This window comes from Sceloporus occidentalis, unplaced genomic scaffold (assembly GCF_023333645.1).
Source record: "Sceloporus occidentalis isolate IW3139 unplaced genomic scaffold, rSceOcc1.0.p SCAF_223, whole genome shotgun sequence".
NCBI lineage: Eukaryota > Metazoa > Chordata > Lepidosauria > Squamata > Phrynosomatidae > Sceloporus > Sceloporus occidentalis.
Window position 1 is genome coordinate 588,734 of NW_028317203.1, and position 18,842 is coordinate 607,575.

Below are 18,842 nucleotides of genomic sequence, written 5' to 3' on the forward strand. Positions count from 1 at the left end.
ACCTTGTGAAACTTTAATTTTAGCTTTTAGCCCTTGTTTAAAGATCTGCACGGGGTACTGTGAGTTAGAACCTGTTAACCTGGTACTTTCTTGCGAGCCCTATAGGAAGTAAATAAACATCATGCACATGCACAGGAAGGTACAAACAACAGTATACCAGTAACAATTAAACTATTTGGATGCCAACACATGGACTGTAGCATACAAAAAAGTCAGTACACTTCCCCTACACTAAATTATATGCCACTGAATTAGGAGTAATTTTCAAGATACTTATGGCCAATGACAGCAATACGATCCTAGTGTTTCTGTTCGTCGTCATGCTTCGCTTCTTGTGTGGCCATGTTGGTGTGACTTTTGTGTTTGGTATGTGTAGGCATCAGCTTTGCCACAGTTCCCATAGACACAAATCCTCATTCCCTGGTGTGACCCTAACCAATGGCCTGCTACTGGATTTGCTGTTGTCTTTCCTAAACTTCTGGACTGTTGACCACTAAAAAGTACTTGTTCTAATGGCTGTACCACATAGGCTCTAATGAGCTACTGCTGTGGCAACGAACCTGCACTAACATCAGTTAGAGGTTTTTCTTCGTTCTTGTAAGATGCACTTTAGTTATAACATGGCAATAGTGTGAAAATGTTTTTAATCTACACCATGGCAGTTAAATTGCTTACTACTGACATGTACAGTACCAGCCATAATATGTTTTGTAACATTTGGAATATGTTTTTTCAATATATATTTTCAATATTTGTGCAAATTGTAATAATTTGTGGGTAATGATGCGCCTATTCTTAATGTATTCTTTTGAGGTACGGTAGAGCCTTTTACTCATAGATAGATGAAACATATTTCAGGACTGTGCTTTCTAGTTGCTTTTTTAAGAGGTATTGCATCCACGATAAGTATTATGTATAAATGCCTTAATGTGATTTGACATCTCGAATCACTTTTACTTGTAATACAGAATTCTAAGTAAGCCTTTCTTCTAAATGGCACTTCAGTTTACCCAAATAACCTCCCAGCAAATTTACCTCTTTCTGTTTAACATGACACGGCACTGTTACTCTGGTAACCAGTACAGCGTTACTATGATGATGTTCAAAATATAAATGCTTTTAGCCTGAAATTAAAGCTCTTTTTTGGAGAGTGGAAAGGCGTGATCTTCAACAAATCCTCCTATATATTTATTACCAATTACTACCTGAGATGAAACAGCTAATGGTCATTAATTGAGTTGGGAAGCCTAGAGTTTTATAATGCCTACAACTCAATTACCCCCCCACCGTTATAAACTTTAAACAGCAGCACCGCTTTTGTGAGATGTATTTTGTATAGATGGATGCGTGATAATGCCTGGGTGAGATACTAACACGCACAAAGTTACACACATAATAATACACACACTTGCCTTGCATGGAGCTTGCCTTCAGAGCTGCTCACATGTGCGAGGTCATATAACGTCCACAATGTTCACATTACGTGACCCGACTGAGCGCCCGCATCCAACCTTAGCCAGCCCACCCAAGCCAAGCTCTCATTGAAAGCCTAATGAAAAATATCAAACATTCATATAAAATAATAATTGGCCACGCTGAAGACTTATACCTCATATGTGACTCCGCTGTCAGTTCCTGCATCCCATGGAATTAAATCCTGGACCACTTTTTGAACCCATCCACATTCCTTGGTGCAGAGGTCCTCAGCTGAAAGTCCAACATTCCAATCAGGACTTGGCCCCAACATGGCCAGGAAGGACATCAGGTGGCGATCCCTGTCCACAGAGAACTCAGCGGATGGAGCGGCTCTCCTGTCCAAAACAAAGGTGAAAAATATTGAACGCTAGCCTCAAATGTTGTTACCACCTCCAAAAAGTGGAACATTAAGAAAGGGTCAGTGAGTAGGGAGTTCAGACAATCACCCTGGCTTCTGCTTACTGTCCCACCTTGATGTCCTGCTTAGCAGAAGAACATATCACGGAACACAGTTTACCCAGAGGATCCCCACTGCCTGCAAAGACTGACCATGTCTCTACTACTGTCAATCTACGGTATCTATGTATGCGTCTAACTACGTGTGTTAGTGGGTTGAGATGAGCCAGAGAGAACAGCAGGACTCCTAAACATCTTTGTGTGGTTTACTAGTCCACATTCCCCAATCCAGCCACCTTTAGTTTAATATTACTAAGAAAGATAAGGACATACCGGTATATGTACATGTATATAAATAATATATAAATTATTTTACAAAGGGGTCTTTAAACGAACTACAAAATCAGTCACATGTTTGAATATAATATCAGTTTGGTACTTTTAGAAATGATTGAAGAAAGGAAAATACATAAATAAAGTAATCTGCGTCAAAATTGGCCAACGTAAACGGCTTTGATGACGGGACGTACAAAGGTTTAATTAAACAGCAGGGGACAAACACTGTAGGCCAGGCAATGAATTCAAACAAGATAATTTGAACGCAAACACTTTTGTAAACAACTAACAGTTTTGAAAAAACAATAAATATTGTAACTTTAAAATAAAATAAAAAATTGAAATAATTTAAAAATACTTAATGGCATTAACATAAATATTCCTGGTAAATCACTGGATTTGATAGCGGTTTAATGTTTGATGGAGGCTGTTTTTGCCCTTCAGGGCAATTTCTTTGAATACTGGGTGGTGTGGCATTTTTCTGGCAGGAAAGTGATCCTATTTAACTCAGCGGAGACACATATATGTGGAGGGCCTCCTTTGGGCCCCTGGAACTCTTGCAGGAGCCAGTGCTGGAACTGGCTGGTGGTGAGTAGGAGATACATTCAAAGCAAGCGTGAAAAACAGACTGCAAATGCATACAATTGATTCTGATGAATCCTTGTAAGTATTTACATGCACAATGTACATCCTTAACTATAAAGTAACAGTCAAAATGTGTCAGAATCAAGGGATAGTAAGAGGCAGGTAGGTGAATTTGGAAAATATTGTCCTGGTCAAAATAAAAAAGCCAAATAAGGTTTAATTTTCAAGAAAAATGGTCACATAAAATATAATGAATAGTTTGTGTCCGCAGTTGAATTATGTTTCTGTGTTTCATGGTAGTGAAGACCACTGCCATATTTATGAAGGGTACGGCCCCCTAGCTTGACTTAGGGCAATGCCCCCAACCTACCTTAGCCCACTTAGACTTGCGGAGGTGCTATTTTATGACATCAAGCGGAATCATCTCCCCAACAAGCCAACTGAGCTTAGGCTCATCATGATGCCCGATCTCGTACCCCCAGATCCGTCACCCCACACCTAGTTTGACCTAGGCCAGAATATGCTACTGGCGGGGACTACAGCATAAGGGCCCTTACAATTTCACGGGTCCTGATTAGTAATTCGGACCATTTAGCAGTTAACGCCCCAAGACATTTCCTGTTGGTAACTTATGAGGCTTTCCTCCGTCTTGAAGAGAAAGAAAAAGTAATTCAGCACCTGTCTTGACAAACTATACTTTATATTCTATGCTTTGCAAGCTAGTAATAATTGCTTATTACACCTCATAGCAAATCCATTTCTGCAGTAAATAGTATATCACAAAAAAACAAATTCTGTTTGAGGAGTACTCCTGTTCCAATTACTGGGGATGTAAATGCTACCTCCTCATCATCTGCGGTAGATCAATATTGTTGTACTCTGCCTGTCTCTGCTGAGAATGTTTGTAGCCAATATAGTCGCTCTTAAAAAAGAATTACTTTAACAAAACATACAAAATATCCTTGGCCGTGGCAATTAAATCAAGCTGTAATCTCCTCGCTGCCTGCTTTTTAACATAATAACCCTGCCGAGAGGTTTTTAAAATACGTATAAAAAAAGATGCACGGGCAGCAGTCTGAGCTGCTTTTAACCTGGTCACCGCCAGAAAGCTTTCTGTCCTTTCGGGAATTGAAAAGGTTAACCTTTTTTTTTTTTTCTAGACACCGATTCATTATAAAGCAAGTATGGTTTTAACCGTTGGCTACAAGGGAAGTATTTAAAAGCTGGTAAAAGCCGTAAAAAGCACAAGGACTACCCGATTGGACCTTTGCAGGCCAAAAAAAAGTTTTTTAAAGGTCTAAGGTGACTGACGCTATACCCCAGTGCATAAAATCCCCCCACGCTACCTCATAGAATCATAGAATATGTCAGCAGATCAGAACCATTCTTTGCATCTGAGACTCAGACCTTAATTGCCCGTTAGTCTTGTCCTAGATTCAGGAGCCATATCATTATTCCATGCATGTTTTAATTCACTTCACATCCCTTCTGCTGTCCCTCTTCTTGGGAGTGGTGGCCACAGAATGAAGCTTGACTTAGTTCACTTTAAGTATAAAGGAGCAATGCATACAATAAAGTATATATATATATATATATATATATATATATATATATATATATATATATATATATATGTTTGGTAAAATAATTTCCATACTTTCATGATCCAGATGTTCACACTGATGAATCAGCTTTACAGAAAAAATCTACTATCACCATATCCCGTGATACATTTAAGTGTTAAAAGATACAATTAATAGAACAATTCAATCTTTTCTGGATATTGCAGTCATGCGCAGGTTTTTGTAACATTAAGTAATCAACCCATTTGGTGTTCGTTGGTTAAAGCACTGTGGGTCTGTCCGACAATCCTTGGTACAAATTTGGAATTACTTAAAATAACATGTGATTCAAGCAAGGACTTGTTGCTTAACAGGGTAACTGGATTGTGATAGCTGCCGAACTCTAAAAACCCTGGAAACACACTAAAATATAGGGTGAGCTGACTTTTCCACATGGTATTAGAGCACTGTGAAGAGCTACACAGAGTTGGATGAGCTGCTATGTACCCAATACCTAAATCATTGGGGGCAGGAGTGGAAGCTGGTTAAAATGCCACCTCTCCTTCCATTTTTAGATCATTGAGGACATCTGGATATATCTGGACAGTGAGAATCACATCAAGTGGGAAAGTCTGTACTGGCTCACAGGCCAGCGTTGTGAGCCAAGACATCTTGCTTGGCCATTGCCCTGATTCCTCATTTGGTGACATCCATGGTTTTGATGGATGAAGAAATGGAAGCAACATTCTGAAAGTATTACTAAGACAATGTAGCATCCTCTGTTTTACAAGCATAGTTCTGTGTATTGCATTGCATTGGTTAATTTTTCCATTTAACACACCAACACACATCACCCTCAGCCACTCAGATACTGGATGCTGCATCACTAGGACCGTGCAACTCCTGAGCTGAGATCAGCTGACCTAGATCCACGAGGAGAATGTAAGAGACTCCATGTTGAGAAGGGGAGAGAGAGGAAGGAGGACAATGCTGCAGGACTAAAGCGGTGCAAGGCCTGAGGTTGTATGAGACCTCCCCCAGGAGGCATTGATCCTGGCAGAAGCAGACCTGGAGGGAGACTGAAATACCATCAGTGGGGTTTCCCAGGAGCTGCAAGATCGGAGTTTAAGTAGCCAGCCAGAGTAGCTAAAGCAAGCGCCCAGCGAGTAAGAGGTTCCCCTTTCTTGAGTGACTGATCACCGTAGTAGTGGAAACCTCTCCCCCTGTTCTGCAGATAGGGCACCGCTTCCATTCAGTACACTAAATACACTTTAACTCCAATAGATACAGTCCTATATGAATACAGTCCGATGGATACAGTCCTATGGATACAGTCCTATGAATACAGTCCAATGGATACAGTCCTATGAATACAGTCCGATGGATACAGTCCGATGGATACAGTCCTATGAATACAGTCCGATGGATACAGTCCTATGAATACAGTCTGATGGATACAGTCCTATGAATACAGTCTGATGGATACAGTCCTATGGGCCCCAACTAAGTGCGCCAACATACTGCTGTTGCTAGAGTGACCACTGAGGGAGGTGGTGGGCTGTTTTGGGAGTAACTTAGTAACTTCAACCCAAGTGTGTTATTTGTGTAAATAATGTATGGAAACAGAAATGAAAATTCTGGACTGTCTGTGTGTCATGCCCCTCTCACCCTTACCTGCTCTCCCCTGCTGTCCTCCGTTACAGCATGCCATCCACAAGCTCCGCGGTAGCGCAGTAGGCCGAAACCGCGGCCTAAAGTTTCAGCAAACCCCAGGAATGACTTCCAGGTGTTGCCCAAGCATTAACACAATGCAGTACACCTGTAGCAGGGTGGTAACACCAGTAATCCCCATTAAGCATCCACCAATGAAGGCCACATACAATACTAATGAATCAGGTGCTTTGGATTTACCCCTGCCTAGCAACCAATCCAGTAAGGAGCTTGTTCAGCACATGGGAGGAGTAGATACCTGCAGCACTATAAAAACCCCTCCAATTGTGAACACTTTACTCCAGTCTTCCAGAACTGTGGTTCCTGTATGTCTGTGGACTTCAGCTTCCTGTTCTCCTCTGCTCGCTCTGCTACAGACTCTCTATTGGATTCTTCGTTACCTGACCTTCGGCTTCCCTATTGGACTACCCCGTTTGACTGTTACCTGACCCTTGCCTGGACTACCGTTTATTCTGCTCGCCGCCTGCCCTTGACCTATTGCTTGTTTACTGACACCGCCTTGGACAATCCTCTGCACTTACGCTCCCAGCCCAATCCTGACACTGTGTCACAGTGGGACTTGGGAAGCTGGGTAGTCAGATCCAGGTGTCAGAAAGTCCTGTATTTGCATCCTTATATTGTTATGTGTTGTTGTATTTTGATATATATTATTATTTACTGGTACTGCTGTGTTTTATAATTATTTATCTGAGTCCTACTGGAAGGCATATCTATACGCTGGATATCCAGATTGGTGGAGGGACTGCCACATCTCCCCTTAGCGGAGTCTCAGGATTTCACTGTAGGTCACGAAGCAGCCATGGAGAAGCTTAGCAAATGTCAGTATGACCCCAGTCAAGACAGGGCTACAACTATGAAAGATCCGTTTAGTGGTAGGGGTAGAATGAGCATGTGTTTTTCATGCGATTATAAAAAACTTTTTTGAAAGTATTTATCTTTGCTATAATTGTTCTACCATCTGTGAAACGTTCTCCATTTAGCAGGAAATAAGGTGAATAACAGCTAAAGTCTGTACCGTCTGTAAAATAGATAAAAGTTATATATATATATATATATATATATATATATATATATATATATATATAACACATTTCTGATGCACATATGTAAATCCTGCAGGCATTATTAATAATATATACTAGGATGAAAGGGATACGAGGCATGAGCTGCATTAAGGGAAATACTTCATTGGTTCATTTTGCCATGTTTACAAATTTGCTCCAGATTTATAAATAAATAAATAACAAAGAACTGTAACTCCACCGGTAATGGTTTTTATGTACTCAGATATACCAAAGCAATGAAAAGCATGTTTTTCTGAAAAAAGGCAATTAAAAGTGATGCTGAAATAAGCAAAATTTCCTTGTTCTGGGAAAAAGATTAGCACTTTGTTAATGTGATGAAAACATGATAGCAATTACCATCCTTTTCTGCATTAAGGATGCATAAAATGTTCTGCTCGGAATATTAAAACAAAACACCGAAAGGTAAAACGACAATGAGTGAATATGATTATAGTTTTTGACCAATAACTATAGCTGGAGAGGGAAGACTGGATTTGTAGTCAAAGAGTTAACGAATATTCTTGATTCTTAATGAGTCAACTCAACTCAGTTGCAAAGGTAACCACTCAACAGGACTAAACTAAATGCTGCTAATGGGATTTCATGGAGTCGCATTTTATAGACATTGTCGGTCAAGTATGCCAACTTTTAGTTGAGTCTAAAGCGGAGTTGAGCCGGTCATCTTTTCTGTCCTGTCCAGCTTCATTGATTTATGGGTCAAGTACGAGGTGAACTTCAATTTGTGAGTCAAGTTACCTGCTTAAAGCTCAACTTGACTGCATGTTATTATGCTAGATGAGAAGGGGAGAGTAGCAAACGGAGATAGAGGGAGGGCGTTTGGACCTATAGGTCCACAAGCAGAAGCATGCCTGGGGCTTCATCATCAAATAAGATGGACTTACCATGCTAATGTTCTACTTTCCTGTTAGGAAACTAAATTTATAATTGTCGGAAATATAACACATTTTAAACATGAAATAAACATACTCTTCAATATATGTCTGTAAGAATGTATGGCTTAATGGACAGTTAGCACATTCCCTGGACTACAGAGACGATGAACTATATATTTCTTTTAAAGGAAAACAGAATTAGGGGGATTAAATGTTTCAAAATAGGCATTGGAAAAGTAAATTGAAAATTATATTGATAATACTGTATATACCTATTATAAATTATTCAATTTACTTTTTTATGTCCTTACAAGAAAATCTAAAAAAAAATCCCGCAAAAATATGTCAGGCCCGATAAATATTTTGAATGATTTATCAAATCTAAACCGTAGCTAAAACATTCCATTTTTATGTGCTGTAACTTTTTATATAATTTATGGGTTTGGTCCTGTAATTTAATGAGATGGAATGAAAGCAGTAGCACTTATTAAATTAATTAAACAGCTGATTTCACAGTGTGAACTATTCTGTGGAATTCTGTATCTTCAGATGTTCGTCCTTTTTATGAACCTGCTTTTTTTTTTCTAGCTGAACCAGGGGGTAAAAATGTTCAGTTTTGAACAACATGAACAAAATAAGACTGTCTCTCACCTGATAAGACCAATAACATTACGCCTGCAACATAGATCAGTTGCCATGGAAATAAGAAATGTGCTCTGAAAAAAATGACCCCTCTACATTTATTAAAATAATCCTAATCCGTGATAAAGAGTCCAACCTTTATTTACACTGCGGTTCAAACAGCAGTAATCCAATATGTATGGAAAGAAAAGCAGAAACATGACTTGAAAATCGTAGCAATAATAAAGGTACAATAACATCTATCCTGAAACAAGGTCACATTTAAACAATTTTTGCATGACTTGTTGATTTTTTAACCGCAGAATGTAATTCGTTATAAATATGTGTTTTAGACATCTCTAAAGCCAAAAGGCCTAAGCGTGTTGGGGCTATTCATTAAAAGAAACCAATTGTGGTGCAGCTGGACCATTTTCATTGATTGCTATGGCAAAAATGTCAAACCTTATACCAGAATCATTTTTTTACATAACCCTATACATCATTATAATACACAGAGATTTCAGAAATGTGGTGTGGGTCCTCAGGGGAGGGCTAGAGTCACTTGATCTGAGGGCAACCAAACCAAGTGGTCCATTAACACAGCAGATTGGAACATATGTAGCATACAACACACACAGTGTCTAGTCTTGTCCAACAGAAAGGAGGCTCCATAGAACCGGGTTTCCCAAAATAGGAATACAGAAAGGATCCAGGCAAGGTGTAATTACAACACACTACAATTCTTGTTATTTTACACAATCTTGTGTCAAACTACAATCAGACAATCTTGTGTGGCCCATAGAGGGATAGTTTGCCCCATTGTCCATTAGGTATGGAGATGGCCCTGTTCATAATACATGGTTAATGCAACTCTATGATATTTCAGAGGTTACTTTAAATGTTCGAATCTTACGGTGTTTAACAATTTTGCCAATATCATCTTGTTTTCCTATTACAAACTATCTAAAACATATTTCAGCATCAGAAAGCATATAAATAAGAGGCGAATGGAACCCTATTACATTTCATATGGCAGATAAAGGTACTGTTGAACACTGCAGCGTTCTACACAGTAACTCAAACACAAATCTTGCATTTGACATGCAATTACATATAATGGTACTGTGCCCTTCGGAGCATTACTGCATGTAAAAACAGAACATTAGACGAGTTAATCTTCTCCAATGCCTGATATATTGTTAATGTAAGCAGCTACGTGCTGCTCGCACATTCACCACCTAAGATAATTAAATCTGTACCTTTACTTGAATGCTTTAAGTGGTCATTAAATTCTCAAAATAAATAAACCTTTCGTTTTATTTCCAAGATTGCTGACCTTGCCAGCATTTAAAGGCACTAGGACCTTTGATGAAGCCTACATATGTTGTAGATGGATCTAAAATTAAAAAGAAGCCATCTCAAGACACATAATATCAAATATACATCTCACATTGTAGTTAAATTGACTGTTCCGCCGACCTAGCTAAATTTAATTGCCCATCAACTTGAACTAGCCAGGATAACCAGGAAGAACCGAAAGCCCTTGGCGTATTCTTCAAAGGGCGACTAGGCTTACGGCAGGAGGTCCAGGGGACATGAGGAAGTCAATTGCCGTATGAGAGGTTCCCTGTAACTCCACTGCTCAATGGGCTGGTTAACACTCTGAAGGGCTGTACTGAGTAAGCAGTCTCCATTGTTTATTCCCACCTGGCACACATGTCTTAAAAGGCAGAGCTCCTAGATGTGCTGTCATACCCCAACATGCGGAAGAAGGAATGAGGGGACAGCCTAATGCAGGGCAGTGCTGAAGATTAATAAGGCACTGGGCTCAGCTGGCTCTATTTATGTACCCTTAAAGTTGGCTCCAACAGCTCTCCCATTTATATACTCTGCACTCCTGACCATCATTGAATGAGCTGCTTGCTGTATCTAGAACCATTTTATATCTCTTTGTCTTAGGAACACAATCACCAACATGCAGGTAATTATTGTTATTCAAAATAGTGTGCACAATCTGAAATTCTACTTACATTATTTTGATAAAATTAATGACACATATACATAGTATTTGAAGAAATGCATATAAAACTGTTTTTGTTTGCACATTTCTTGTTTTTTTCCCCTTAAAGTCAAAAAGGTAAAATTGTATGTAAAATAATTGCCTTTTTTGTGATTTAAAGTTTTACCAATTTTTTCCATGGATAGAAAGCTCTGTTAAGTCGGTTAATAGTAGGCAGTAGACTGTTACAGTGTTACATTGGCATATTAATAAATCGTATGAGCATAAGGTTAACAACTTATATTAACACTTTTGTTAATTATATGGTTTGACAGAATGAGTATATATATTTTTATATATATAACATTGAGCCAACGTACATTTAAAGAGCATTTCCACTCTAACTACCTATATTTTGCAGAGAATAAGAAATAACTCTTGCTAAGTTTAGCGTAATTGGAACTATGCAATTTAGATGGTGCCCTGCTCCCAAAATGTTCCATGGCCTACAGCTTAAGTGATGTTAGGCAAAGTTGAGAAATTAGTTTAGTTGGGTAGAAAAAAAAGAGATGAAAAAAGGGTCAGGGTAACCTTCAGTGAATGATGTGAAATGTTGTAATGATGACTTTTCAAAGGTTTTTTTTTTATAATGCTCAAAGGTACAAAATGGTGCATTTGGGCCGGGGAATGCGAAAGACAAAATAATAGCCCTAAAATGTCAACTGTTTGAAGAAATTGGCACGGGAATCATTATTCTGAATGACTTAAAGGTAACAAGTAGTGTAGCAAATCAATGCAAAACGTTTTTTGACAATAGGTCTATAGAACATGTCTCCTTGTAAGAGTATATGCACAGCTTGCGTAGACGTACAAATAGACTGTATAGTAACACATAAATCTATAAAATGCTGTCCATATGACCCGTTATCAACAGTAAAGCCTAAGAACATGCAAACCTTATCTTAACTGGTGCATATGGGTACTCTAACCTTTAAATGTCACTCTAGGTAATTATGGTATCCTGTTCTTCAACTCTTCTCTAGCACTTTTGGGACAGAAACAAATCTGTTTGGAGTACCGAAATTGCTCTCCAATGAAAGACAGATGCATTTCTCTATCTCTAATTCTACATTTTCCATCTCAATCATATTGTTGTTATTTTGTGTTGTATTGTACCGGGAAGCTGCCATATTGCTGCCACACCATGTGATTTCATTGGTGCCTAAAACAATGCAGAGTCTTGGATACATGTAATGGGCACGAACTAGGATTGATAGTTGGATTCCAATGCAATTTTTATGACTTATGGTAAACAGAGATTTGCATAAGGTGCATTGTTTAAGTTTTTAATGAAGAAAAGGAAGTATAAGTCTGAATAACTTACAATGGTATATTTTCAGTGCTGAGTTATCTAAGATGCCAAAAATGTCCTTAAACGCAAAAATCTGCAATAACATATTAAATAGAAGAATGATGCAATGCTAAGATAACCAATTGGCATTCCACTAAAGTGGAGGGTCAACTTAACATGGATCATGCAAATCATATAAGCGTATTCTGGGCTTTAAGATATAGAATGTGGACAAGTAACAGTCCACTTTAAATTTGACAAGACCAAAGACTGATAAAAGTCCTTATAGCAAGAAAAAGTGGCAGACTAGATTGGTAGAATGGTTCTTATGTGCTGCCTGTGACTTTGACACATTTTAATCAATTTAACAGGCAATAGAATGGAAACATTAGGCATCCGTCTGATCTACCTGTCCATGTATTGTCTACAGTAAATGCAGCTGGAAGACTATGGATTGAGTCATTTTTTAAAAAGTCACCAGGCAGAAGAACACGAAGCTCAGTCTATTGGCCGGCAATCAGAGAAGACTTTTCTTTGTACTAATACCTCATTAGGTACATTAGGTATGTGTATCAAGGATAGAATACGCACTAGCTTACAGTTCATTGACATAGTAAAGTTTGTTTTACTTACACATTGAGCGGCTGCCAGGCTGGCCATTGTGCTTTGGCCTTGATGACTGTCAAAACTTCATCGCCCTGCAAAACATAAAAAAAATTATAATTTTAACCATAATGGGGCTACTAGTGGACACACTTATAGCAGCAGCACAATGTACAAATACCATCAGGTAAAGATAGGGTCTTTAGTTGAAGGTGATACTTTTTATTGGGCCAATGCCGAAAAGTATGTAGTGTCACATAACATTTCACAACCTTAAAGGTCTCTTCTTCAGTATCTGTCTGAAGAAGAGACCTCTGAAGTCCCAAAAGCTTTTGTAACGCTACATAATATTTACGTTGGCCCAATAAGAGGTCGTTTCCTGTGGCCCTTACATTGTCTGGAGAATATAACTGTCACATTTTCTTACTCTGCTCACTTAAGAGAACTTTGCCAATTTCCCCAAATATTACATCTGACAAAGTGACCTCTGTGGTTCCTGCCCAATCATGTTTATATGTCGTACACGGCAAGCTTCAACAAATACATATATATAAGTAAGGTAATGTATGTCTACAAGTTTCAGGTCCTTAGTATGGTGATGACTGTACAATAAAGGAATTTCTCCAGAAAGATTGTTTTGGGTCACTTTCATATTAAATACAACCTGCCTGCATCTCACATCCAGAAACAAGGGCAGAGAAATTTACAATTCTTTTAATTCTGAAATAAAGTACAGAAACCTATTGTTATAGCATCCCACGCTGTGTGATCATTAAAAGCTTGAAAAATCCAACCTTCAGCAGCTCCACAAATTTGTAAGTATTTTTAAAAGCTTGGAACAAAACAAGTGATTTGTGTTAAAAAAAAAAAAGACACGGGATCTGTTTATTAAATGACAGGTTTAAAGACCTTTACATTCCCATTTTATTTATCGATACAAAAGCATGCATTTTTATGTTAATCTACAAAATAAAATGATACCTTCAGAGTAATTGCTATTTCTCTATAAAATGGCATCAGACTGAAATGGGAACTGATTACTGTTTTAAACACAAGGTATTTACTTCTTTGCTGTACGCTTTGTCCCGATTTCACATAACCTTGTTTAAGCAGATACACTCCTTGTCAAGTTAATTGCTCCTTCACTTCATACAAGAACACAGCAATTAGAGCCTAATACTGTCTGTCCTCGATAGAGAAATGGTGTGAGTGTTATGTTTTCATGCAGTTTTGGAACTGTTGCGACCTGACGTTTTGAGCAAAACCAAGCTGAATTTTGTGACTCCTCAATAATAAGGCAAGAATATGTTTTTAATGTATTTGACTAAGGACATTGTGTTGGTCAAGTGCACACCAACTCAGACGTAAAAGTGTCATCAGCATGAGCCTCCAGGGGTTACTCTACCTAAGCATTTAGCACCTGTAGGACCCATGGATCCAAGAGGTGCCTTGAATTAATAAGATGATGAGGTTAGAATCCTTAAGAACTGAAAGGAGCCTGTATTTCATGGATGAGTAGACAGTGGTCAGCCCATGGGACATGACTAAATTAATGGTCCATGAGTGAGACGGCAATTTCTGCAAAGTCCATAATTATTACACAGAAACTCACTAAAATAGTGTGTCTACCTCAACACACATTTCATGAGAAAAGCTGAAAGCTAAGAGGTGGTGGACTGGAAAAGAAGAAGCAAGGATGAATGTATATAGGACTGTGATTTAACCGTGCACACTTGTCCCTAGCCTCTCTGATGTCCTTCAGAGTAACTGCTCCTCCAACCCTCTCCTATTACACTTCTCTGGAATTTCATATATGTGCAAAACCTCCTTATTAGAATGTATTTTTCCGTTTTTGTCAAATCTGGCATGCTACTTATGAATCAATTAACATGACTATACAGTTGCCACCAAGAATCTCATAATTTCGTGTGGGTGTAAGGTGTGAAACATACTTATTTAATGGCATATGACATTGATCCCACTCAGATTTTGCCCTAGTATGTTTTCAGATTTATTTTCATAAACACTTGTTCAATAGCGAAAAAAAACACAAATTGTAAATTTTATGTAGATGCTCTTAGAAAAAACACCAGATAGAAAAAAAAATCTTAAAATATAATTGATGAATGTTTTGCAAAAATGATTAGACATCAATATTACTATACATTAAAACTATTTGTTGGATATTTTTGATAGGAAGTACAGCTTTACTTATTGTTTGTATATTTCAAGAATGTTCACTGTTGGATTTGGAAAGAAATTAGGACAGAAGTTCATTGAAAAGAAACTGATTTAATCTTACAGTGTCTGTTATTGCAGCATTTAATGTGAAATATAGATAGTTTCTTCCTTTTCCCCACAATTATGTCAAGGCAGATGCATTTAAATGACCCATCCCATGCTGTTTACGCGTAATAATGTAGCCATTTAATGGGAATTATGTAAACTGCAATTCAAACAACAAAATTGCCAAGGATACAATAGTCATGTTTATTATCAATAAAAGACACATTCGCTTTGCATTTTAATTTAAGTATTGTATATGCTTGCAAAACAAAGTTACAAATAAATTTTACATGCTACATGTTTACAGGCAAATAAATATAGGGTAGAGAGTGACGTAAGAGCATTCTCTAATTCTTCACTTGATATTCTATAGCATTGGACTGTATGGCTAGGCTCTATACAAAATATCTAAGGATTAGGTAAAGTATAAAAAAGGTGAAAGAAATCAACTTTCCAAGCGCAACGCTGGCAAAATATATGGCAAGTGTGGCGTTAATGTATGGTATGGAGCACCTGGTCAACATGCGCAGTGTTATAAATACCAGGCTGGACTACTATGTTGATCAGAGATATTATCCACTATGGCATCAATAGTTTCTAGAGGACAAAGCTAATCCTGTATAGGATTTTTTTTTTTGATTTTTTTTTCCCTGTATAGGATTTTTATTATACAACCATCTGTGATGATTGAAAATATTAGAAACGAGAACGGGTAAATGGGACAGCAGAAGAGGTGAAAACAAGAAAAATTGGCAATACCAAATTTTTATTCCTATGGGTACAACACGATGAATCACTTCTTTTTCTTAAGTGGATATGATTTGAATTATAACCCTCCAGCACTAAAAAAATGCAGAAAGAACTGTAAATTAAATATTTAGGGTATCATAACACTATAAACAATACATATGTAGTCTACAAATAAAACACGAAATGGAACGTTTAAAAGTCTAATCAAAAGCCGGGTGTTTATTTTTTCTGTGCACAGAGAAGTAATTGATCGATAAATGATTACATTTTCTAATTTAAAACAAATCTATCAGCTTCAGTTCAGTGAACTAATTACACATTTAATTTGCACGCCTTTCTTTTAGCTCTCCATCATGGGATTTCTGGGATAAGCCAAAAAAGAAATCCATCCTGTTGCTGAGCAAGCATAGAGTTTCAACATTTCAGTTTTGTTCATAATTATGGCTTTTTCAATGTCTTCTCATTAGGAACAAAAGTTTATCGATGGTGTTGGTATGGTTAGGTGCCCTTCTCTTAGGTCATACTGCAAATGTATTATTGACCAGGCTGGCCATAATGACAGTATTGATTTAATGTGGAATTCTAATCCTTTAGTGCAGATCATTAGTGGTTTCATTTGGTTTCTGTGGACTTTTGGCAGTTGGCAGTTTTTGCCTATATTCAATAAGTCGTTTGTTCATTAAACTTGTTTCAGCAGGTCAATAATTTAGATTAGCATTCAGAAAGAATGAATTATATCTTTCCCACCAGGTGGAATACATCATATGCATATCATATTTGTTAAAACATTTCATAATATATTATATTAAAATGTTTTTTATAGTATTTATAGGCGCTTATTCACCCATTCTGCTGAATTCATAACTTTTGTAATTGAATGGAATATTAGAAATACTGTTTCTAAAACTGTGGAACGCCCAAACCATTCTCAATAACAGATTGTTAATCAAGTTAACATTAGAATTTCTTTCCGGGGACACTTAATTGTCATGTAAGACAAATGTAGGCAGTCATAGGCAGTCATAGGTGCTCTTGAGACCACATTATTATTATTATCATTATTATTATCAAGATAACCTTTTATTTATTAAGCACCAACAAATAACATACCACTGTGCAATTTAATTGGGGCAGTTAATACATACATAACAAATATACGTTAATTCATAATTCCACACATTGGGTGTTGAGAGCCATGCCCATGAGCTTGCCATCTAGCCTTATGGTACACAAAGTTCCTGGCTTTGAGGGCCCCACTTCTGAGCTTAAAATCTAATTCAAGAAATATTTATCACCAAGTTCTACTTTTTATAGTAGAGTGTCGATAAGAAGGCGTCAGACACCTAATGATACCGTTATCAAGGCACGTGGATCCAGATCGCCTTCTTATCTAAACTCATACATCTACACTTATGATTGAGCATTCAGTATGTTGCCTCTTACTTTGGGGTTTTGTGTGTGAGTACATAATGCAATTATGCTTTAAAATGTGAGTTCTATTTGATATATTCTAAAATTTAGACTTATAGGGAGCCTCCTATCTTTATCGTACATAATTTATATGTTTATTTTATACATATCTGAAAATATGCCATTTTACATCAAGGGCAGCTGACTATGCTTTTGGGTGGAATCTTAGTCTTCTACGGGATGCTGTTTAGTTGCCAGCTTCCTGTATTATTCTACCAACTTCCTGTTTCGGTCTGCCTACTTCCAGTCTTATTCTACCCACTTCCTGTCTCATTTTATATCCACTAATAGTTCTACTATTCTTCTACTATATGAAGAGGGGGACGTAGACCCACGAGCCAGCCCGCCAAATTTTAATTGCCAGGTATATCTTGCTGTGTTGCTAATCTGTAACACTACAAATTTTATATTAAAAAAAATCTGTTTTAAGTTTAATTTGTTTTTAAAGTTACTGTTATTCAGATGTAAGATAAGTCAGAATTTAACAATAGCTCATGAGCAGTAATTGCTTCTGCTCTCAAAATTAAAAGAGCTTCTTCCTAATCAGCACCTTAGATATTTCAAAGTACATTCTGCTTTATCTTTTCCACTTTCCTGTCATTCATTTTTTTACTTGAAAAACTATTAAAAACAAACTAAGGAGTTCATTTATCAAAGGCTCTTGGCTTGTGCAAAATACTGCACTAGATTTATTAAAGGATAAAAAAAATCAATCATTTTCCTTTTTTTTAAGTAAAGGCAATTTCTTCTCTTTTTATCTAACCTAGATAAGTAACCATATGGTTTCTACTTTCCATTTTGTTTCTGAATAGAATGTCAGAGTAGGAGCTTTGTAAATTCCCTTTTCTTTTATATTATACAAATTTAGATGTATAAAGTACCAACGTAGTCCTCCTTTGTGAAGCACAAATGGGTTTCATACAAATGAGGCATAAACGGGGAATATCAGCGGCAAGAGGCACCGAGCCAAGATAATCAGGATTTAAGATTTTCAATTTCCAGGAGAAAGAACCGTTTTTATGTGACCCATATACATAGACTTTAAAGGCACAGTCAAGACCTATGACTACAACATTCCTATCACTCTCAGGATTCCTATCTTTTAAACACCACCGTCACTGCATTTATTTAACTGTGCACCATTCATTGCTGGTATAATTTAGTGAGCCCTGGTCTTGTAGGTCACCAATATTTTTCATTTTTATTAGTTGTAAACCCCTGCCTCCTGTCTCCAGTTCAAACGTCTGCAAAGAATCTCTATGCTGTTCCGAAAGAGAAAAATTATAAAAGTCGCTTGGTAAGAAACCTTTTTTTTATTTACAAAGTATTCAGAGGTAGAGATAATTTAAATAATTAGGCATAACTCTCTAACTGTTGTTGCTACAGCAAATCCTCCAACATCACCCTATCAATATAAAAATGTAATTTAATTAACAGTATTGTATTGTACTATGATTTTGTTATACTAGTTCTCTTCGTAGCTTATTCTTAGTATATAACTAAACTGGCCTATTCCAAACAGGGAGGAAGGTGGTAGACCCTCTGCCACAGACCAGGGGCATGGCTACCTAAGGGAAATCAGGCTGGTGCTTTGCTGCTCGATGGAAGCCCTCTGATCTCAGCATCTTTGCACTATGGGGGTTTGTATCTTGCTGGCATCGTGGGGCTCAAAGACGATGGTCTTGGAGAGTCAGCACTACCAAATTACAGCTCTGCATC

At 37.5% G+C, this 18,842-nt stretch overlaps 1 protein-coding gene across 1 annotated transcript in view; it reads right to left on the reverse strand.

Annotated features, from left to right (window-relative positions):
- LOC149276954 (spondin-1) overlaps window positions 1–18,842 on the reverse strand; it is a 112,716-nt gene that overhangs the window by 19,297 nt on the left and 74,577 nt on the right. The window contains exons 7-8 of the mRNA XM_089503228.1: window positions 12,648–12,712; window positions 1,610–1,811 (exon numbers count right to left, since the gene is read on the reverse strand). Of these exons, the coding sequence (XP_089359354.1) occupies window positions 1,610–1,811; window positions 12,648–12,712 (267 nt within the window). The remainder of the gene's footprint in view (window positions 1–1,609; window positions 1,812–12,647; window positions 12,713–18,842) is intronic.